The sequence below is a fragment of the Peromyscus maniculatus genome, chromosome 6 (genome assembly GCF_049852395.1).
Source record: "Peromyscus maniculatus bairdii isolate BWxNUB_F1_BW_parent chromosome 6, HU_Pman_BW_mat_3.1, whole genome shotgun sequence".
Classification (NCBI taxonomy): domain Eukaryota; kingdom Metazoa; phylum Chordata; class Mammalia; order Rodentia; family Cricetidae; genus Peromyscus; species Peromyscus maniculatus.
The window spans coordinates 76,189,753-76,211,062 of NC_134857.1; the positions used below are offsets into that span (position 1 = coordinate 76,189,753).

The 21,310-nt window shown below is 51.2% G+C and overlaps 2 protein-coding genes and 1 long non-coding RNA gene across 4 annotated transcripts; 2 read left to right on the plus strand and 1 right to left on the minus strand.

Annotated features, from left to right (window-relative positions):
- Positions 1 to 50: 50 nt before the first annotated feature.
- On the plus strand, positions 51 to 10,770 carry Mtmr11 (myotubularin related protein 11). 2 transcript variants are annotated; one of them, XM_006982630.4, is made up of 17 exons: positions 56 to 918; positions 1,261 to 1,351; positions 1,727 to 1,848; positions 2,229 to 2,289; positions 2,433 to 2,575; positions 3,953 to 4,031; positions 4,136 to 4,271; positions 4,486 to 4,573; positions 4,697 to 4,785; positions 4,865 to 4,989; positions 6,335 to 6,401; positions 6,761 to 6,831; positions 7,303 to 7,469; positions 7,721 to 7,894; positions 8,506 to 8,688; positions 9,042 to 9,335; positions 10,112 to 10,770. In XM_006982630.4, the coding sequence occupies exons 1-17, from the start codon at positions 853 to 855 to the stop codon at positions 10,256 to 10,258; spliced, it is 2,103 nt and encodes a 700-aa protein (XP_006982692.1). In that variant the 5' UTR covers positions 56 to 852; the 3' UTR covers positions 10,259 to 10,770. The 2 variants fall into 2 exon arrangements, with proteins under 2 accessions (XP_042135469.1, XP_006982692.1); XM_042279535.2 differs by lacking the exon at positions 10,112 to 10,770 and having other exon boundaries at positions 51 to 918; positions 9,042 to 10,082.
- LOC107401899 (uncharacterized) lies at positions 6,109 to 11,526 on the minus strand. Its single transcript, XR_013052226.1, has 4 exons — positions 11,104 to 11,526; positions 10,132 to 10,471; positions 9,312 to 9,480; positions 6,109 to 8,031 (listed from the first exon to the last, which is right to left on the minus strand). It is a non-coding gene; the product is annotated as an uncharacterized LOC107401899 (long non-coding RNA).
- A 193-nt stretch (positions 11,527 to 11,719) lies between these two features.
- Positions 11,720 to 16,873, plus strand: Sf3b4 (splicing factor 3b subunit 4). The gene is made up of 6 exons (XM_006982568.4): positions 11,720 to 11,992; positions 12,370 to 12,498; positions 12,772 to 13,314; positions 13,550 to 13,756; positions 15,992 to 16,165; positions 16,471 to 16,873. The coding sequence occupies exons 1-6, from the start codon at positions 11,959 to 11,961 to the stop codon at positions 16,656 to 16,658; spliced, it is 1,275 nt and encodes a 424-aa protein (XP_006982630.1). The 5' UTR covers positions 11,720 to 11,958; the 3' UTR covers positions 16,659 to 16,873.
- Positions 16,874 to 21,310: the final 4,437 nt, after the last annotated feature.

The following is a 21,310-nucleotide window of genomic DNA, read 5'->3' on the forward strand; positions in this document are numbered from 1 at the left end:
TACCTGGGCAGGGCTTTCCTGGGGAATAAGTCGGGGCGGGGGCGGGGACGCGCCTGCAGTGAGGAAAGGCTGGGTTAGATACTACGACCCTTTCCCGGGCTTTCTACACCTCCCCCACTCCACTGCTGAGATTGCACCCCAAAATACCTGTACTACATCTGCATCCCAGACGCACCAACTTCCGCCCGCTTCACTCGGCCCTCGGCCTGTCCCCCTCTCCGGAAAAGGACACAAGGTCCCGCTCCCATTTACATCCCCTTCTCAACCCCGGTTGTTACGTTGTCAGAGGAGGTTGAAAATCAAAGGCCAAAACAACAACATAATCATAAAACCCATGAATAAACCAAACCAAAATAACGAGTTTCCTAGTATTTCATTTCTCACTAAACAGTACAGAGAGCTAGCCCAAAATGTTCCCATTTAATAATTACATTACTGCGCACCCCCCCAACTTGTAATGTTCACGAACATAAAGAGACTAGAATGTGGGATTGGGTAGAGGGGATCTGGGTACTCCTCAGTTACCCCCATGTCTCCCATCTTTCTTAAGGCCTCCATTTCCTTTTCTACTTTCCCAAAAACTGTGAGTGTTCTCCTTTAAGGGGCTGGGCATCTTGCCTGGCCTCTTTAGAGTTACCGAAGTTTCCAAAGAGCCTTCCCTGTCTGGGCAGGACACACCTTTCAAATAAGACCCCCGGAGCTGTGCTCTTCGCATCCCAAGCGGTGTTTCCCCCGGGCCCTCCCTCGCCTCTTTCTCCGGGGACCGCTTGGTTTTAGCCTCTCCCCAGAGAGAGTGAGCATCTTTGAGGACTCCTGCCCTTAGGTGCTCCACTCCCGGATGGAGCCAGGGAAATGTGGTGGGGGGGCCGGGGCCAGAGTTTCAACATTGCCCCCCAGGAAGAGGAGCCAGAAATGGGGGTAAGGAGATGGAATGAGGGTGGGGAGGGGGGTCGGGGAGTGGCAAGAGGGTGTGAATGGGGATGCTCTGGAAGTCAAGAGGGAAGAAAGGATCCAGAGGAGGGTGTATCTGTTTTATCAACTGTCATGGAGCTTGCTCTGCCCTTTTCTGTCTCGAGTTGTCTCATTATTCATTAACTAGCCCCTCCCTGTCCTGTCTGCCAGCCCCGGGCCTGAGCTCCTGGCAGTCACTGGTCTCAGTTTCCCTGAGTGGGAGAGGCTGTGTGGGTCCCCAAAGGCAGCTGCTGAAGGAATCCCAGATCCCGAGGCTGGGGAGTCCCAGATTAACTCTCCCCTTCTCAGTTCTCTGGACCGAGGTCTGACGCAGGCCACAGGATGCCGGAGCACAGCAGTCATCAGCTTGGTGATTGCCTGGCCTCTGGTGGCCTCCCAGGTAATAACCTGACTTTCCAAGACTCCTTCAGAATTCCTCCTACCCCAGCCTTAAGTTCTCACCAGGGATGGCTCTGTGTTCCTTTCCTCAAAGTGTTTCTGCCTGAGGCTTGCACTCCTGTCTCCCCAAGAGCTGGTGGGGAGCTCCAACCTTGATGTTCCCTCTGCTTTCTTGCCTTGGTTAGCCCTTTTCTTATTAACTAGTCCATGACCATCGAATGTCTGCTCTGTGCCGTGTTCTGTCACTGAGCTGTTAGAGGTTACAAAATGCAAATCATTTCCCTGCTATCTGACGCTCTAGAGAGAGGAGCAGGGATGTGGCCATGTGGGCAGCAGTAGGCACAGCTGGAACTTTGCTGCCCCGTTCCTCTTTTAGGGGAGAAGGTCCTGGCATGGGCACCAGGGCTTCGGAAAGGGCGAGAAGTGGAGCTGCCTGGAACTCTGGTCTGCACTAACTTTAGGGTTACCTTCCAACCTGGTGGATGGCGGCGAAATCAGGTGAGATGGTCAGTGTAATAGAAAAGACAGAAGCTGGGCATGGCGGCACGTGCCTGTGATCACGTGACCGGTGATCCCAGCCTTCTGGAGGGTGAGATGGGAAGACCATGAGCGTTCCCGGCTAGCCTAGGCTATGCAGCAATACTCTGTTTTAAAAACACAAAACAAAATAAATGGACCGCTAGAGTGAACTGGGAAGGGAGTCTGGATTTGGACACACGTGGGTTAGGGGGTGTCCTTTGACTGTATTCTTGACAGTAGGAATTATTTCTAGGGAAGTTGCCATCTACTGGGGAGGGCAGAGGAGGAGGAGGGAGGCCCCGGGGTAGGACAATGATGGCTGTCCGAGGTCTGTAGTACCACTCTTGTGCTTCCTTTAGGACACTCCCCTGAGCAGTGACTATGATTTTGCCCTGGTCAACATTGGGCGATTAGAGGCTGGTAAGTGTGAGGGGTTGATAAAAGGGGCGTCAGAACACCCCCTTTGTGTCCCCAGAAGGCTGCAAGGGTGGGGCAGGGTGGACTAGAAGGAATCCTCCCAGAGCGACCCCATGGTTATTCCACTCTCTGACTCTTGACCTCAGTGAGTGGCTTGTCCAGGGTGCAGCTCCTCCGTCCGGGGGCCCAGCTGAAGTTCGTCCCAGAGGAGATTCTCATTCACGGTCGAGACTTCCGTCTGCTTAGGGTTGGTTTTGAGGCTGGAGGACTAGGGCCCCAGGCCTTTCAGGTAAGAACCCTCCTCACCTTAGAAACCCAGGGTCCTCTCCATGCTCCAGGGCCTCTCATCATTTGTTGTTGGTTGTTTTTTTCTCTTTTTGGGGGCCCGCCACCCAGCTCCCAAATACATCACACACAGAGGTTTATTCCTAATTATGAATGCTTGGCTTTAGCTTGGCTTATTTTTTTTGCCAGTTTTTCTTAACTTAAATTATCCCGTTTACCTTTTGCCTCTGGGCTTTTCCTTTTCTTCTGTAATCTTTCACTCTTACTCTGTGACTGGCTGTGTGGCAGTGGCTGGTCCCCAGCATCCTCCCCTCCTTGTTCTCTTGCTCCCCCCTCCCCACACCCCGATTTCTCCTTCTACTTATCCTCTCTGCCTGCCAGCCCCACCTATCCTTTCTCCTGCCTCACTATTGGTGTTCAGCTCTTTATTTGACCTTTAGGTGTTTTAGACAGGCAAAGTAACACAGCTTCACAGAGTTAAACAAATGCAACATAAGAGAACACAATAGGGCTGGAGAGATGGCTCAGAGGTTAAGAGCACTGGCTGCTCTTCCAGAGGTCCTGAGTTCAATTCCCAGCAACCACATGGTGGCTCACAACCATCTTGGTGCCCTCTTCTGGCCTGCAGGGATACATGCAGATAGAACACTGTGTATATAATAAGTAAATAAATCTTTTTTTTAAGATTTATTTTTATTTTATATGTATGAATGGTATTTTATCTATCTATCTATCTATCTATCATCTATCTATTTTTATTTTTTTGAGATAGGGTTTCTCTGTGTAGCTTTGAGCCTGTCCTGGATCTCACTCTGTAGCTCAGGCTGGCCTCGAACTCACAGAGATCCACCTGCCTCTGCCTCCCAAGTGCTGGGATTAAAGGCATGCACCACCACCGCCCAGCAGTAAATAAATCTTAAAAACAAAACAAAAAGAATACAACACATCTTTGCATCATTAAACAAATGTTCCACAGCATAAACAAATGTAACGTCTCTTAAAATAATATTCTACAACAATCATTTCTCTCACTCCACTCAAAGGCTGGAGTAAGTGATAGTCTCGTGAAGGGGCGGGGCCTGACCTGTCTGGCTCTGTCAGTTATGAGCAGTAACTATGGGTAAATTTTCACCTCTGAAAAACGTGGAAAGTTGGATAATATTCCTAAGATTCCTCCCCCAAATTAGTACTCTATGATTCTGTGGTTCTAGATTTGTTCCTCTGCCCACAGCACCTACCAGTTGTGGAGGTCTCCTTCTCTGGGGCCCGTGTTAGCGGCTCTGCTCTATTGATGGTAAAGACAGAGCAACACATGCTATTTCATTCTTTTTACTGCTAGTCTTGAGGCTAAAGGATGGGATATGTATGCTCTCCTCCCCAGTTAACCATGGCCATCGTTCAAGCCAGAGCTCAGAGTAGTCAAATCCAGCAGTATAGAGGAATAACCATGAGCAAAATCGGTAAGTGAGGATGCTTTAGGTCAAGGCAATGGGAAGAGTCTGAAATGGAAGGGGCTAGTTGGATAAAATATTCCTTCTTCCTCTGTGTCTCACTCCTGCTCCAGGCAAGGTTTCTGGCTCCAGAAAACCACCTATTCCTCTCTTGGAGACTTTAGAAGACTGGGAAGCTGAGCGGAAGAAGCAGGGGGCCAGGGGCTGGAGGGTTAGCACAGTCAATGAGAGATTCGACACAGCTTCCAGGTGATGTCCCCATCCGCCCAGCTCCTGCTGCCCCCAAGTCTTCCCGGAGTTCCTTGGTCCTCTAAGCCAGCAGTTCCCATAAACTCCAGCCTGTTCCCTCTTTTTAAAACCTGAGATCCCTTGGAATGGTCTTTCCAAAGTAACTTCCTTATCATAATAGCTTCCTGTTAGCAGAGGTCACTGACAAGCTGTGACGTCACTCTTCATTTTGCAGCCTCTCGGGTTACTTCTGGGTCCCTAATCGAATTCTGGACAGTGAGGTCAGAAGAGCATTTGCCCACTTCCATCAGGGCCGTGGACCGGTCAGTCCGAGATCAGAGGGTCAGGGGACAAGGGATGGGGGGGCTTCCTGTGAGGTCATTGTCAGGGCAAGGGCAGCTTAAGTGCAGTTCTTCCAAAATGACCCTCTTCTCACCCTTATGAAGCGCCTGTCCTGGCACCACCCTGGCGGCAGTGACCTTCTCCGATGTGGAGGCTTCTATGTAGCCAGTGACCCTAACAAAGAAGACATCAGGTGAGGGGTCATGACGAGACTCAGGGCAGCTATTCTGGGAAGATTCGTGGCTTCATTCCTGACCCCTCTTTCCCTCCAGGGCGGTGGAGTCAATGCTCCAGGCTGGGCACTCTGATGTTGTCTTGGTAGATACGATGGATGGGATGCCTAGTCTTGCCGATATCCAACTTGCCCACTTGAAGCTGAGGGCCCTTTGCCTGCCTGGTGAGATTAATCTTTGAGCCCTCAACCCTAACCCTGACCTATTTTGTATATGATAGATGAATAATCCTTTAGCCCAGTAGTCTTTCACTTTTCCATTCTATCTTCATGGCCACAGATTTACCAATAGCCTGTTTTCCCCAAATGTTTTTTGTTTCATTTTTTTAGCCTCTGAGACAGAGTCTCGTTATGTAGCCCTGGCTGGCCTCAAGATCACTATGTAGCCCAGGCTGGCCTCAAGCTCACTGATCCATCTGCTTGACTCTGTCTCATGACTGCTAGGAGAATGCATAAAGGCATGCACTACCACACCCTGCTCCCCAACTTTAAAAATGCAACTTTCCTGGCTGAATGGGTGCGGTGGTACATACCTGTAATCACACCATTTGGGAAATAAAATTAAGAGGATCACTATAGGGCTGGAGAGATGGTTCAGTGGTTGGGAGCCTTGGCTGCTCTTCTAGTAGACCTGGGTTCAATTCCCAGCACCCACAAGGCAGCTCACAACTGTCCCTTGGAAAAAGACTACTGGACCACTCATCTCTAGCTCACCAAAAAAAAAAAAAAAAAAAAAAGAGGATCACTATAATGAATGTAGGGCCAGTCTGGGCTATGAGGCCCTGTCTCAAAACAAAATGAAAAATAAAAAAACTTTATGAAATTCACTCTATCCATCTTAAGTGTACGATGAATTTTATTTATAATATTGTATACTCATAAAAACTTTTTTTTTAAATGCTGAGGATCTAACCCAAGGCCTTCATTTATCACGTGTATGTATATGTGTGGGTCTGTATGCCATGTATTTGGGGGTGCCTGTGGAGGTCAATAGTGTCGGCCAAGAGTCACCTGACATGGGTTCTGAGTCAAACTTAGGTCATCCTGAAGAGCAATATGCCCTCCTAACACCATGCCAGCTCTCCAGCCCCCACTACCAAACCATTTTATTTTGGTTTGGTTTGCTTTTTTTTTTTTTTTGGTTTTTCGAGACAGGGTTTCTCTGTGTAGCTTTGCGCCTTTCCTGGAGCTCACTTGGTAGCCCAGGCTGGCCTCGAACTCACAGAGATCCGCCTGGCTCTGCCTCCCGAGTGCTGGGATTAAAGGCATGCGCCACCACCGCCCGGCTTGTTTTGCTTTTTTGAGACAGGGTCTTACAGTCTAGCCCTGGCTGTCCTGGAACTCACGATGTGGACCAGGCTGGCCTCCAACTCATAGAGATCTATCTGCCTCTGCCTCTGTGCTGAGATTAGAGTGCATGCCACGCTTGGCCCTCTCAGATTTCTTAACCCATTAGGGTATAGACCTGGATCCTGACCCCTTTGCCCTTCTTGACCGCCCCCCCTGTTAGATTCATCTACAGCTGAAGAGAAGTGGTTCTCAGCCTTGGAAGGAACACGATGGTTGGACTATGTCAGGTACACCCAACTTTCTAATCTTGATTAATTTTAATTAACTTCTAGCCAAATGTAGTGGTGCACATCTTTAATCCCAGCACACAAGGTAGGGGCAGAGGCAGGTGGGTGTCTGTGAGTTCTAATCCAGCCTGGTCTACATAGCGAGTTCCAGGATAGCCTGGGCTATTAGTGAGACTCTGTCTCCAAAGAAACAAAAAACAACAAAAATCCAACTTCTTCAGGCTTCTCTTGACGTGGGCTCTCCAGCCTCCCATAAATTCACCCCTCAGACTGTACCGCTGTTTCTTAGAAGAAGGAGCAGGTGTTTGGGAATCGGCCTCTCTTCTAACTCACCCCTCCTCCCTCCCATGCCCCTCCAGGTCTTGTCTTCGAAAGGCCAGCGACATCTCAGTATTAGTGACTTCCCGGGTCCGTTCTGTAGTTCTTCAAGGTGAGGCCCTTGGGTCAGCTCTGTGTGTCCCTTACCTTTTCCTTCGCGTGACTGGATAGTGTGGAAGGGGGAGGTTCACACAGCTTCCCTGTGCCCTTAACTACCAGCATCTTCCTGTCAGTAGGAAGCCCTTGGGCCAACGCATCCTTCAGAGCGAGTCTCCCTACTGTAACAGGTCCCCAACTCTACGATGCTCTTAGTCCCTCCCACCCCTTTATCAGTGGATGGGGACAGGGTCAGGGTGGGAAGGGCACCTGGGATGGTGGTTCCTCTGTGACACTGGGTGTTTCGAGAAGGTGAAGTCTGTGAAGTGAACCACTGAGCTTTGTTTTCTCTGTACTTCCCCCTGCCCTTTCAATCCCGCTTCCCCTCCTTCCCCTGCCCTCCGTCCTCTTCCCACGGCTCCTCTTCCCATTCCCTCCTGCCCTAGTTTTCCTGGACCCCCTTTTTGGTTCCTTCCTCATCGCCCAGAGCGTGGTGACCGTGATCTCAATGGCCTCCTCTCCTCACTCGTCCAGCTGCTTTCGGCCCCCGAAGCCCGGACACTGTTGGGTTTCCAGTCATTAGTGCAACGAGAGTGGGTGGCGGCCGGACACCCCTTCCTGACGAGGCTTGGGGACACCGGGGCCAGTGAGGAGGTGAGGACACTAGGTTTTGTTTGGGGGGCATTACTAAAGAAATGAGGGCGAGAGAATGATATAGCCGAACCCACTGGAAGTGAACCCGGTCTGGGCTAAGGTAACCCGAGTGAACGCTCAGATGCGTCAGGCTCACAGCCATACTACTCAGTTCCTATTTTAACCCCTGACCCCTTGGTGTCCTGCCCCCTCAGGCCTCTGTTCTCGGCTTCTGTCACCCTGGGCTTTAGATCCCTTTTTTCTCTTCTTAGGCCGCGGTGTTCCCTCTCTTCCTGGACTGTGTCTGGCAGCTCCTCCATCAGTTTCCGGCTGAATTTGAATTCTCGGAGTTCTTCCTTCTTGCCCTGCATGACAGCATCCGGGTTCCCGACACCCTCACCTTCCTGAGAAACACTCCCTGGGAGCGTGTGAAGAAGAGTGGACAGGTGAGTGACTTCTGTTTTTTAATGTTTTTCTTGTATTCGGACTTTGAAATTTGGTTTTGATTTATGAAAGCTGGGGTTTGTGGAAGGGGTTGGGGGACCTCACTCTTGAGTTTGGACTTTTGTTCTCCATGTGATGCCTGAAATAGGAGGTAAGAGGGTCATGATTTGTTTCTAGATGTGGGACAGATGCACACACACACACACACACACACACACACACACACACACACCACTCTGGCTTAACAACCCCTATTTAAAAGTTTTGTGTGTGCACAGTCGTGCGTGTGAATGTGGATGGGTGCATGCAGTAGCAGTCCCGTGGAGGTCAGAAGACAAGCTCAGGCATCGGTCCTCATCGTCCTCCTACGGCTTGTCTGCTGTATACTCCAGGCCAGCTGGCCCATGAGCTTCCAGGGATTCTCCTGTGTCTGCTTCCCATCTTCCTGTAGAAGGACTGAGATCACTGATCCTGAGTTATGTGTCTGGCTTCGTGAGGGCTCTGGGAATTCAAACTCAACGTCCTCCCCCTCACAGGGCAAGTGCTCTTCTTGTCCAACAAGCCACTTCCTAAGCTCTAACCATCCATCCCTTTTCTCGATTCTGCTGTCCAGTTCAACTCCTACACACAAGTTTACAGCCCTGAGTACTCCCAGCCCCTCCATGGGAGCTCTGTTGATCTACATCTGTCCGTCTGGGACTGGGATTTACGCTATAGCAAGGAACAGATATCACAGTTCCTTAATCCTGGCTACAATCCGGAGCATTGCCCAGGTTCCTGGCTCCCCAGGCAACAGGTAAAATGTCTACACTTCAATTCCCCTGACTTGCCCAAGTTCACACTACTAGATGAGATGTAGAAAGACAGGATATCCGAGTTCCTCAGAGAAAGCAACCGATGTCCTAGAATAGCAAACAGCATCCTTTTTGTCTTCATTTCTGTTTGTTAGGCCCCTTGTTTCATATCCATACATTACAAGTTCCTCTAAACTCAAGCTAATAAGCCCAGAGCCCTAGAGCCTAGTGAGCCATGAGCTCAAGGGAGCCTTGGGGCTTCTTGAGTCTCGGGTACCATGTGACTGGAAGTCCCTCCCCACTTTAGAAAGAAGTTGTTTTCTCAGTTCCCTGTTGACTTTGCTTTCTCTTTTAGCCAAGCTTCGCGGTTCCTGGACCCCCCAGTTCTGTGTGGCTGTTCTCTAGAGGGGCCCTGACAGCCCTGAGTCAGCTCTGTCCTTGGCAAGACAGCCCCTCTTTGCTGGCAGTCTCTTCTCATTGGCTCCCTCGACCTGCTAGATCCTCTGAAAGCCTAGCCGATCAGGAATGGGGGCTCCCCTCACATTGGGGAGCTTGCCCTCTACCTCCTGGGCTACTGCTGCCTGGATATCTGGGACCTCAGATCAGGTTCTGGAAACGCTGTTACCTGAGGGGAAGGCCTGAGGTCCAGGTGAGAAGGGAAAACAGACTGGAGGGGCACAAAGAGCTGGAAAGGCAAAGGGCTGGAGGAAGTGGGGGCACTCCATTCGTCAAACTGGGTCCGCTGGGGATAACAGGTGGTGGGAAAACTGCCCGTGGCTTGCACCATGTGGAATCTAGGGCACAGTCAGAAGAGGAGAGAGCGTTTAAGACTCTCGAAGTAGCAAGGATCTTAAAAATAGATACCACCACCAGGCAGCAGTAGCACACACCTTTAATCCCAGCACTGGGAGGCAGAGCCAGGCGGATCTCTGTGAGTTCGAGGCCAGCCTGAGCTACAGAGCAAGATCCAGGACAGGCACCAAAGGTACACAGAGAAACCCTGTCTAGAAACAAATAAACAAACAAAAACGATACTGTCTCCGTTCCTGGGCAGTGGTGGCCCATGCCTGTGTAGAGCATCCTGGTCTTCAAAGTAAGTTCCAGAACAACCAAGGCTCCACAGAGAAACCATGTCTTAAAACAAAAACAAAAACATCCCAAAAAAACAAAAAAGAAAACTAGCTGGGCAGTGCCTTTAATCCCAGCACTCAGGAGGCAGAGGCAGGAGAACACTGTAAGTTCAAGGCCAGCCTGGTCTACAGAGTGAGTTCCAGGATAGCCAAGGATATACAGAGAAATGCTGTCTTGAAAGATTTAAAAAAAGAAAGAAAGAAAGAAAGAACAGAAAGAAAGAAAGAACAGAAAAGGAAAGAGAAGGCTAGCCTTGCAACAACAAACCTTTGTACCCTGCTTCCCCCTCCCCAGAAGGGCTCCTCAGCTCTTACAGTCTCTGGCCTCCAGGATGAGCTCTCTTCTCTTCAGGAACTATTAAGAAAATTGACACCAAGAGCATCTCCCGAGGATCACTGCAAGAGAAGAGATCCAAACACCATCCTCTCTCAGATCCGCTGAAACTGCTGGTGTTCTCCAGGGCAGGCGGAGGGGGTGTGGAGGGGCTCTCCTAATCTCTCTCTATCTGACCTCGGCAGTTCAGCTTTCCCAGCCCAGCCCACAGGGGAGCTCACTCCTCACTGTGTGAGCTCACCGAGTGTGAGTCTCTGTCACCCGTGTGCTCCACCTCCAGCTCTCCCGTCTGGTTTGGTTCCTGGAGCTATTTTCGTTTCTCTTGATTTAAAGAGTAAGAAACAAAACCGATTTAGAGTATGGCTGCCTTTTTTTCCCAGGCAATTCCGTACCTTTTAGATGACAAACTGTCAAAACTGTGAGGTCAGACACACTTTTCATCAGTCCCAACAAGATGGCCTAGAGACCTCATTCTCAACCCCTCACCGCTGCTTTGAAATCCAGTCCCTTAGTCTTCTGTGGGAACGAGGTGAATAAGGGAGACACCCTCTCCTCCCACTCTGTATTTTTGTAGTGGTATTTCTATTTAAGGAGTCCATTAAAGCACACTATTTTACACATTGCTGGTATTGTTTCTTGTGTTGAATGAAGATCTCAGCCAAGTGGATGGGGAAGGGTATGAATTGAGAGAAAAGCACCCGTATTATTGATAAGGAAATAAAGGGCCCAAGTCAGGTGGGGCTCGGCAGAATTCACATGAAATTTGGGGAAAGAAGGGTTCCCCTTTTCTGTCGAGACAGGTTTCTCCGTGTAGTGCTGGCTGTTCTGGAACTTGCTCTGTAGACCAGGCTGGCCTGGATCTCTGAGATCCACCAGTCTGCCTGTCTCCCGAGTGCTGGGATTAACAGGTGCCACCACGCCCAGAAGAAAGGTCCTCTCTTTGTGTCTCTTACCATAAAAGATGGGACAAGAATGTACAGTGCTGCTGAGACCAGAGTGTACTCTGGAGGTTGAGACAAGCATTTTTTGCTTGTTTGTTTTCGAGACAGGGTTTCTCTGGGTAGCTTTGGTGCCTGTCCTGGATCTCGCTCTGTAGCCCAGGCTGGCCTAGGAACTCACAGAGATCAGCCTGGCTCAGCCTCCCGAGTGCTGGGATTACAGGCGTGCGCCACCGCGGCCCGGGGAGACAGGCATCTCCGAACTTCAGGAGGGGCCTGGGAACACACCGGGTCCTGTGGTCCAGGTTTCCCTTAGATTAGTGGGGCTCAGCCACTTCAGTGCCTCCCCTTCCCCGAGCTCAAGCCAGGGCCGAGGGCGCTGCACGGGGGCTGTGGACAGAGGTAAAGGCCGCTTCGGAAGGCGGCCGAGCCCTGGGGTTGGCGGGGTCCTCGCCCCCCGTGTCCCCCCCCCCGCCCCGCCCCCGTGTCCCCGCCCCGCCCCCGCGCCCCCAGGCCCCGCCCCCGTGTCCCCGCCCCCCGTGTCCCCGCCCCGCCGCCCGCGCCTCTGCGTCACAGGACATACAAAGCTTGGTTTAGCACTTGAGTCTGCACTTGGGGAGTAATGGGAGCCCCTGACGATGGAGAGCGGCACCGAGACGGGCTGAGGGCGCCCGCTCCACCCCGGGTGCCGGGACGGCCCCAGCCCGGCTTCCCGGACGCGGGCCCGCCTCCTAAGATGGCCGCGACCCCTTCCGGCTCCCCGCCCCGGCCGCCGGCCCCGCCCAAGGCTCGCCTTGGCCCGGAAGTGGAAGTAGAAGCTGAGGTCAGAGGGCGGTGCCGCTGCTTAGAGACGGCGGGAGCCCTTTCGCCATGGCGGCCGGGCCGATCTCCGAACGAAATCAGGGTAATGGGGGGAGAAGGGCCCAGGATGGGCCCAGGGGGGCCGGGGTGGGCAGATCAGTGCCGGAGGCGCCTCCGCCGGGGTGGGAGGCTCGGCTCCCCCGGCGCGAGCCGGAGCTGTGCGAGCCGGGCCCGCAGGCCGGGTGCAGGCCTGGTGCAGGCCGGGGTCCGGGACCGGGGGCTTCTGGATCAGCTCCCTGATGTCCCCCACTCCACTACCAAGCACACCGGCAAAACGCCCCCGGGGAGGACGGCGTCGGCAGGAACGCCGAGTCAGACACCGGGCGGGCAGGGGGTGGGTGGGTTCGGGGCCTCCGGTCGCGCTTTTTGCTTTCCCCTTGCCTCGGACCCTGTTTCTCACCCTCTGCTCCCTCGCTTCAGATGCCACGGTGTACGTGGGGGGCCTCGACGAGAAAGTGAGCGAGCCGCTGCTGTGGGAGCTCTTCCTCCAGGCGGGGCCGGTGGTCAACACCCACATGCCAAAGGACAGAGTCACTGGCCAGCACCAAGGTGAGTATTGGGCGAGAAGTAGCCCTGCATGGGGGTCACGGCCCCGCCAGGGTCTCCTCTCCGCGCGAGTCATAACTCTTGGGATGAGCAACCTGCAGGTTTCTTTCCCTTTCGCCTCAGTTCACAGTTTGCTTCTGGAGTGTTCTCTCAGCTCTAGTTTGAGGTTCCTGGGGCCGTTCCCAACTGAAGTGAGAAGTCCTTTCGTGTTGTTCTTTGTTTGGCGGCTAGTGAGTTAATGTTTCGGTTTTGAATCTCTTTCCTTCCATTTCCCAGGCTATGGCTTCGTTGAGTTCTTGAGCGAGGAAGATGCTGACTATGCCATTAAGATTATGAACATGATCAAACTCTACGGGAAGCCGATACGGGTGAACAAGGCTTCAGCTCACAACAAAAACCTGGATGTCGGAGCCAACATTTTCATTGGGAACCTGGACCCAGAAATCGACGAGAAGCTGCTCTATGATACTTTCAGCGCCTTTGGGGTCATCTTACAAACCCCCAAGATTATGCGGGACCCCGACACCGGCAACTCCAAGGGTTACGCCTTCATTAATTTTGCTTCGTTTGATGCTTCGGACGCAGCGATTGAGGCCATGAATGGGCAGTACCTCTGCAACCGCCCTATCACTGTGTCCTACGCCTTCAAGAAGGACTCTAAGGGCGAGCGCCACGGCTCAGCAGCCGAACGGCTTCTGGCAGCCCAGAACCCGCTGTCCCAGGCTGACCGCCCTCACCAGCTGTTTGCAGATGCACCCCCTCCGCCCTCTGCCCCCAACCCCGTGGTTTCATCCCTGGGCTCTGGGCTTCCTCCACCAGGTAAAGCTTTTAGTTTAAACTACACCAGTGAGGCCCTTGGGAGGGAGGGTCGGAGGCAGGAAAATCCCTGGAGTCTGTCGTTCATCAGTGACCAGTGAGAAAGGCGTGAGGCGTGAGGCGTGGGGGTGGCAGTGAAGACGTGGGGGTTTCCGTGGGAGGCTGGGGTTTGGTGCCGCAGGGGGTTGGCGCTCTGCAAGGTGGTCTTCCTCACCATGAACTCTCATGTCCTCTGTAGGCATGCCTCCTCCTGGCTCCTTCCCACCTCCAGTGCCGCCTCCCGGAGCCCTCCCTCCTGGGATACCCCCCGCCATGCCCCCACCACCTATGCCACCTGGGGCTGGAGGACATGGGCCCCCCGCAGCGGGAACTCCAGGAGCTGGGCACCCCGGTCACGGGCATTCACATCCACACCCATTCCCACCAGGTGGGATGCCCCATCCAGGTAAGTGCTCTCTGCTGGGAAAAGGGGCTGAGCTTGTGGGGGTGGCTCTGTCCCTGCGTGTCCCGCTGCTCTTTGTCTTGGTGGAAGTAGTCCAGAGTCCCCTTTCCTTCAGAAAACAAACAGTACTTTGTGTACGTCAGCGCTCCCCATTTTATCTCCATTTTTTACGTTTTCTGCAGAATAGCCTGTACTTAGTGTTTTTTCCTCTCAGCCTCTCCTGATTCCCAGGAGATTGCCAAATCTCGCCGACATTTCTGCTGTTTTTTTTGTTTGTTTGTTTTGTTTTGTTTTTGGGACTTCTCTGTTCTGGAACTTGATCTGTAGCCCAGGCTGGCCTTAAACTCAGATCCACCTGCCTCTGCCTCCCGAGTACTGGGATTAAAGACAACACCACCACTAACCAACCAGCCATTTCTGCTTCGTAACTGCTGCTGTACATGTAACTAGCATGTCTTCCCGTTTGAATTCTTGTATTTTTCTGGTTTTTTTTTTTTTTTTTTTATTCTCTGTGTGACTTAGCAGCCGAGGCCAGCCCCTTCTTTCTGTCTGTAGATTTTGTGTGGGTTCTCCTGTGTTTATCTTTGTGTTGAATGTACAGGTACTGATTCCTTCTGGGTCTCTGGTCCATGGTTCTTGACAGGCTAGACAAGGCTGCTGCTCAAGCCACAGTTGAGTTTCCTCTCCTACAGCTCCTGTTAGCAGCAGCTAAGGCCACAGCTCGGGGAGTTTGTGTTCTCTCTCCCACTGTGTGTCTAACACAACCAGCACCCTGCTCTGCTGTACACACACTTACTGTGGTCATTTCCTAGGTCTTTGACTCTAATTTTCTATCTTTGAGCTACTTTTACTGAGTAATTTTTCTAGGATCTTCATAGACTTTTTCTTAAAATTCTTCTGTTCTCTGTAACTGAAATTGCCATAGCACTTGGTACTCGGGTTTTATAAACTTTGTGCCTGGAGCAGTTGATATCCACTCTCTTGTCCTTTTTTTTGTTTTGTTTTGGTTTTGGTTTTTTGAGACAGGGTTTCTCTGTGTAGTTTTGGTGCCTGTCCTGGATCTCACTCTATAGATCAGGCTGGCCTCGAACTCAGAGAGATCCGCCTGGCTCTGCCTTCCGAGTGCTGGGATTAAAGGTGTTCAACACCACCGCCCAGCTCTCTCTTGTCCTCTTAGAAATCCTTTTTTGGTGGTGATGGTAGTTTTTGCGTTTACAATATATTTTTTTTTTTTTTAAAGATTTATTTATTTATTATGTATACAGGAGAGGGTGCCAGATCTCATTACAGATGGTTGTGAGCCACCATGTGGGTGCTGGGAATTGAACTCAGGACCTCTGGAAGAGCAATCAGTGCTCTTAACCTCTGAGCCATCTCTCCAGCCCCCTACAATATATTCTTGGCTGGCCTGGAACACTGTAGAAAAGGCTAGTTTAAACTCACACAGATCTACCTGTTCCTGTCTCCCTAGTGCTGGGATTAAAAGTGTGCACTACTATGGCAGGCTAAAATTTTATTTTATTTTTTGTAATTTACTTTATATTGTTTTTTGAGCCGGAGACTCATATGGATGGCCCAGAACTTTGGTCTCAACTTTGCTAGGTAGCTAAGGTTGTTGTTCAACTATGACTTCTGCCTCAGCCTTTGGCATACTGGGGAATGCGGGTGTGAGCTTCCTGAGACAGGCTTTCTCTGTAACAGCCTAGGCTGGCCTTGAACTCACAGAGATCTGCCTGGCTCTGCCTCCCGAATGCTGGGATCAAAGGTGTGTGCCACCACCGCCTTGCTAGGACTTCTTACTGGCCTTTTAGAACTAAGCCTTTGTCCTGGAGTGTGACTGCCACCTTCCCCAGTCCGTCACAGAGCAGAGGTCTGCTGCTATTGTGGGCTTTGCTGTCCGCACCTCGTGCTCCAGTCACAGGAGGAGGAGGAGGGGGGGGGCACGTTTCATCGTCTTTCCTTCACACCGAGAGAAAAGACATTTCTGATAGGCCAAACAAACTTGGAGGTAAATTAGCAGCATGCCTCCTGTGGCCGCTGCAGTCAGTCACCTTCAGACAAGTCCTGACGGAAAGGAATCAGGAAGGTGAAGAGCCCGCAGTGGTGGTGGGTTTTGCCATTGAAAGGGTCAAGGACAGGGTCAGCCCTGGTGTGGTCTTCTCTATGTCCCTTGTCATTTTGTTCTGTCTTCTTTGTCCTGTGTCCCTTTGTCTCCTTCTCTTTGTTTTCTTTTCCTAGGGATGTCCCAGATGCAGCTGGCCCACCATGGCCCCCATGGCCTAGGACACCCCCATGCTGGGCCGCCAGGCTCTGGAGGGCAGCCACCACCCCGGCCACCTCCTGGAATGCCTCATCCTGGACCTCCTCCGATGGGCATGCCCCCTCGAGGGCCTCCTTTTGGATCTCCCATGGGTGAGTGGGTGTAGCCCTTTCCTACCTTACCTGTATTTACATGTGTCGGGGGGAGACGGAGACTCTACCCAGGGTAGCCTGGCCTCCTGCTCCTCCTGCCTCAGTGCCAGGGTTATGGGATGGGGCATATGCCACCACGCTGTGGGGTCTGGGTCTGTTCTAACAGCATTTTGTCATCGCCCTGTCCTGGGCCCTTTCTCTGATGTCTCCTGTTTCTTCTGTTCTTTATCTTATCCCCTGCCGATCTCTCAGCATCAACTGCTTCTTATTTTCACTTTTATTAACTCTTCTGTTTCTTCCTGCAGGTCATCCAGGTCCCATGCCTCCACACGGGATGCGCGGGCCTCCTCCACTGATGCCCCCTCATGGATACACTGGTCCTCCGAGACCTCCTCCCTATGGCTACCAGCGGGGGCCCCTCCCTCCACCCAGACCCACCCCACGGCCCCCAGTTCCACCTCGTGGTCCACTCCGGGGCCCCCTTCCTCAGTAAACTACCATCCTTTGTCTCGCTCCTGCGTCCCCCCAGCATCTTCATTTCTTGGACCAAGCAGAGTCGCTGTGGCTAACGTCCTGACCCTCTCAGCAACTCTGTCCCCATTTCTACGTCATTTTTATCCCCAGGGGATTTCTCTTCATGTGTGTTTAAAAATGTTGGTCCTAATTGTTTTACACATGTATAGAGAAAATAAAATTATACTTCTTGTTTGTTCTTTGGTGAAGTAACTTCTAGAGAACTCAGGGTATTTGGGGAGGAGCGGTAGAAAAGGGGGAGCCTGTTTACATTGAAAGGTTTTTCTGCATGTGCTGCTGCTGCTGGACCACCAGACACCTTCCCTGGAGCAGCTGTTTCCTGGAATACAGACCTGCTCTCCTGCTTTATAACATGGGGACATTAGCAGCAAGAAATAAAAAGTCTGGTGATGCCTTAGCAACAAGTAACATGCACAGGAGTGTCCGCTGTAACACTCTGGAGGTCAGTTGGGAAGTGTCAAGAAGGGTGGGTCGTCTGAACTGGTGAGTCCACACACCAGAGCACTGTGCAGCTTTGAAACAACCAACGGGAAGCTGGGGGATTGGCTTAGAGGTGGAGTGCATCCTTGGCATTCGTGAGGTCCTAGGCTCTGTCCTTGATGCCAGAGGGAAAGAGACATATTCTTGGGAAAGACTTCTAGGTTGTAGTAAATGGAATTATATGTAACATGCATTTACGTATTTATACAGTCTGCCCATATATATGGTGTGCTGCTACCTTATCTAAGGGGTAGCACATATGTGTGTTTGCTTATATTTAAAAATAGATCAACCAACCAATGGAAATCATCACTGGGAGGTAGGAAACATGGAGGGGAGCTTTGTTTCTACTTTGGGGGGCAGGGGGAGGTCTTTGTAACCCTTGCTGTCCTGGAACTCATTATGTAGACCAGGGTGGCCACCAACTCAGAGCTATCTCCTGCCTTTGCTGGGATTAAATACATGCACTACCATGCTCAGTTGAAGCTACTTTACTGAGCGTACTGTTAACAGGCTTTTCATCTGGAGCCATATAAACGTCTTAAATAATAGCCGGGCAAAAATGAGGAAGGACAATAAATGTTTGTTTTCAGCATATGAGATTTATATCTTATTCCTAATTTTATTCACATTGTTTCTACTTGTGTAACATTTTCCTGGTTCCTATAGAGGCTCCGTCTTCTAGTGACGAGGATGCAAGCTCCACAACAAAGGTGGCTGTCAGAACTGACACACACACACTGACTGAAATGTGGTTTGGGAGCAGGAGAAAAGATACATAACTTGGTTTGAAAGTTCAGGAAGACTTTCTTAGAAAAATAGTGATGGCTGAAGCCCAGCGGAGCATGCCTTTAATCCCAGCACTAAGGAGGCAGAGCCAGGCGGATCTCTGTGAGTTCAAGGTCAGCCTGGTCTACAGAGTGAAATCCAGGACAGGCACCAAAACTACACAGAGAAACCCTGTCTTGAAAAACCAAAAAGAGAAATATCGATGTCTGAATGTAGTCTTTTGGTCAAAGATGGTCTTACTATCCAGCCATGGTGGTTTATGCCTTTAATCTCTGCGTTTAGGAGGGTGGATCTCTGTAAGTTCAAAGCCAGCCTGGTCTGTGTAGTGAGTTCTAGGACAGCCAGGGCTACATGGAGAAACCCTGTCTCAAACAAAAAAGATGGTCTAGCCCTAAGCCTAACCCAGGCTGGCCTCAAAATGCCTTGTCTTCCTGCCTCTGCCAGGAGAATGCTGGCATTAGGGGCTCCCCAGCTCCTGGCTGAGTTTTATCTTGAAAGGTGCGGTTTTTGTCATGCAGAGAAGTGGGCGCTGCACTAAGCTGTGTGTGTTGGAGGCTGGCTGAGGTCGGAGTCAGGTGGGGGTGGGGGGCTCCTGGAGTCATTAGTGCTCCTCAGCTCTTCAAGTGGGGCAACGGAACCCTTCCAACCAGCACTGGGGTGAAAGGGAGGATGCTGCTTCAGCTGTGGGCTTTTGGCTCGGGAATTCTGCTGTCCTAGTTAACATGGTCATCAGACATCAAGGTGGTAATGTTGACTAGGCATTAGTCAACTAGCTGGAGACAGATCTGGATTGGAGATGTAAATGTGGGAATCACCTAGACACAGTAGCAAAGCTGTGGGACTGCCTGATGAGAACAAGTAAGAACTCGGTACGATATGGAGGCTTCGGTACTGGTATCTTCAGCCTGGTACCAAGCCTGAAGAAACTGGACTGTTAATGAATCCAGTTCAGGGAAGTGGGAAAGTGTAGGTGGTGAGTACATGATTTAAGTCTTCCCTCAATTTAAAAAGAAACTGTTTCCCTTTTGCGTTTACATTTTAGGGGGGTGGAATCACTCCCTGAGTTATATCCCTGGCTGTCTTTGCCTTTTATTTTGATATAGGGTCTCATTAAGGTGGCCTTTAACTTATTCTGTAGCCCAGGCAGGCCTGGGACTTAGAATCCTCCTGCCTCAGCTTCCTGACTCTTGGAGACTATAGGCTTGCTCTATCACCCTTGACTAACAAGTACAGTATTTCTTCTGGGAAGCTAAAAGGTCAGTGCAGAGTATGCAGAATCACTTTAAAGAGAAACAGCTTCCTGTCAGCAAGGCTTGGCTATAACCAAAGATGGGAAATAATGTATTTAAATTAAAAGATGTATTGACCTTAAGAAGTTTCATCAATGAAAGCCTAGTAAAGGGCGAGTTCCTGGGGCCCGTGTGCAGAGCTGTTCTGTGTAGCATCCTGGAAAGAGTCCTTCAGCCAGCAGATTTAGAGTAAGTACTTCTAGAGCTTTGGCAAAGCTTCCCGAGAGCTGGGGCAGAGAACTGTCGCCAGGTGAGTTTTGGGATTCATTGGCATCCTGCTGGGGATGGCCAGATGCCATTAAAGATACAAATCCTCTTGTTCAGTAGGTTCACGGTGCAACTACAGAACAGTGAGGGTTTGCCTTTAGGGGAGAACGTGCTGGACACTGCATTTCCAGTCTAGGTAAGAGGTAAGTGTTTTAGGGGAAACCAGTATCTATTATGACTTTCAATAAATGTGAAATTTATTGACCCAAACATTTCCGAAGTCCAGCGTTGGGTGTCACAAAACTTAGGTCCCCATTCCTATCACAGTAAATTTAACATGTCAAATGTCATCTGGGAAATCTCTCAGCACACAGACTTGTAGCCTTCGGTATTTAATATATCTCAACATTTAACCCACATTTAACCAAGCAGACTCATATAGCATTACATCTACAAAAGACTTGATGTAGCACCTAATCTGGACACTCCATTTTCTAGACAAACTTGAGGTTCAGAGAGGCAGGGGACTTGGCTAAAAGCCAACAGTGTATCAGAAGTAAAACCTGAGACAGACCTTGGTCAGTGCTCTGTCCAAACAATCCCACCGTCTTACCTGGTGCCGACTGGTTCAGGGCGAACATCCTCAAGCCTCAAAGATGGTCACCAAGTGATAGCTCTTGGATCTGTCAGAGTCCAGGTTATCTGACAAGGACGCCGGAAAGATACAAGAAAAAAAAATGAGAACCCAAGCCAGTTCACTCCCTCCTTTGGAGGGGGAGGGGTGCTGATCGATGGGATCTTTTTTTTTTTTTTTTTTCTTGAGTCACTGGAGTGGATGCGAAGGGAAATGTCCAGCTGGTCACACTTGCAAACAAACAAATCCCTTCTCGAGCACCGGCTTCTGCTAGTAGCAACTGAATGGAGAAGGAGGGGAGGAGGTCCGCCTTGTAGCTAAACAGTCTGGACTGGTTTTGGAGGAGACAGATGGCAGGGACCCAGGAGTCACTGACTCTGGCTGTGGGGTACTGAGACCACACCTTGTTATCCCTGCTTTCACATAGCCAGGTGAACCTGGGCTCTGAGCCCTGGGCTTGAGAGGGTGGCTCTGGATTCCAGGGAGCAGGGTAGAAGGGGAGGGGGCTTTTTTAAGGCTGGGACTCCTGAGCTGTCACCCTGGTTGGGGTGCTAAGGAAGGGGCTGGGTTCCCGGGGTCAGGGAGTCCCCGGGTGAGGGAGGGGTTCCAGCCGCAGGGCTGGGGCGGCAGCGGCGGCGACTGCTCCTCGTACCAGGGGAAGCGGCACTGCAGACCTGCCCCCCGCACGCGCTCCGGCCCCGCCTCCGGCCCCCCCTCCCCCGCGCCAGTGAGCATCGGGAGAGACCATTGTTGGGGGGGGGGTGGTTAGGCGAAAGAAACGGGGATGGGGAGGGGACTTAGGACACAGGAAAAAAGATGATGAAAGGACTGGAGGGGATGGATTGTCAGGGCGACAGCTGGAAACGAGTCTTTCCCAGCCCTTTCCTCCTAGCAAAAGATGACAGATACCTAGGGAAGACACTAATAGTGGTTAGGGGGGCAAATGGGGAGACAGGAAAGGGGCTAGACCATCTTTTTTGTTTGAGACAGGGTTTCTCCATGTAGCCCTGGCTGTCCTAGAACTCACTACACAGACCAGGCTGGCTTTGAACTTACAGAGATCCACCCTCCTAAACGCAGAGATTAAAGGCATAAACCACCATGGCTGGATAGTAAGACCATCTTTGACCAAAAGACTACATTCAGACATCGATATTTCTCTTTTTGGTTTTTCAAGACAGGGTTTCTCTGTGTAGTTTTGGTGCCTGTCCT

Excerpts from the sequence above, each read along its gene's own strand:
- Sf3b4 (XM_006982568.4), top strand. The coding sequence starts at position 11,959 with ATGGCGGCCGGGCCGATCTCCGAACGAAATCAGG. Across the intron at positions 13,315-13,549 it reads CTCTGGGCTTCCTCCACCAG|GCATGCCTCCTCCTGGCTCC; the intron begins GTAAAGCTTTTA and ends TGTCCTCTGTAG. Across the intron at positions 13,757-15,991 it reads AGGTGGGATGCCCCATCCAG|GGATGTCCCAGATGCAGCTG; the intron begins GTAAGTGCTCTC and ends TTCTTTTCCTAG.
- Mtmr11 (XM_042279535.2), top strand. The coding sequence starts at position 853 with ATGTGGTGGGGGGGCCGGGGCCAGAGTTTCAACATTGCCCCCCAGGAA. Across the intron at positions 4,272-4,485 it reads AGATTCGACACAGCTTCCAG|CCTCTCGGGTTACTTCTGGG; the intron begins GTGATGTCCCCA and ends TTCATTTTGCAG. Across the intron at positions 4,574-4,696 it reads TCCATCAGGGCCGTGGACCG|CGCCTGTCCTGGCACCACCC; the intron begins GTCAGTCCGAGA and ends ACCCTTATGAAG.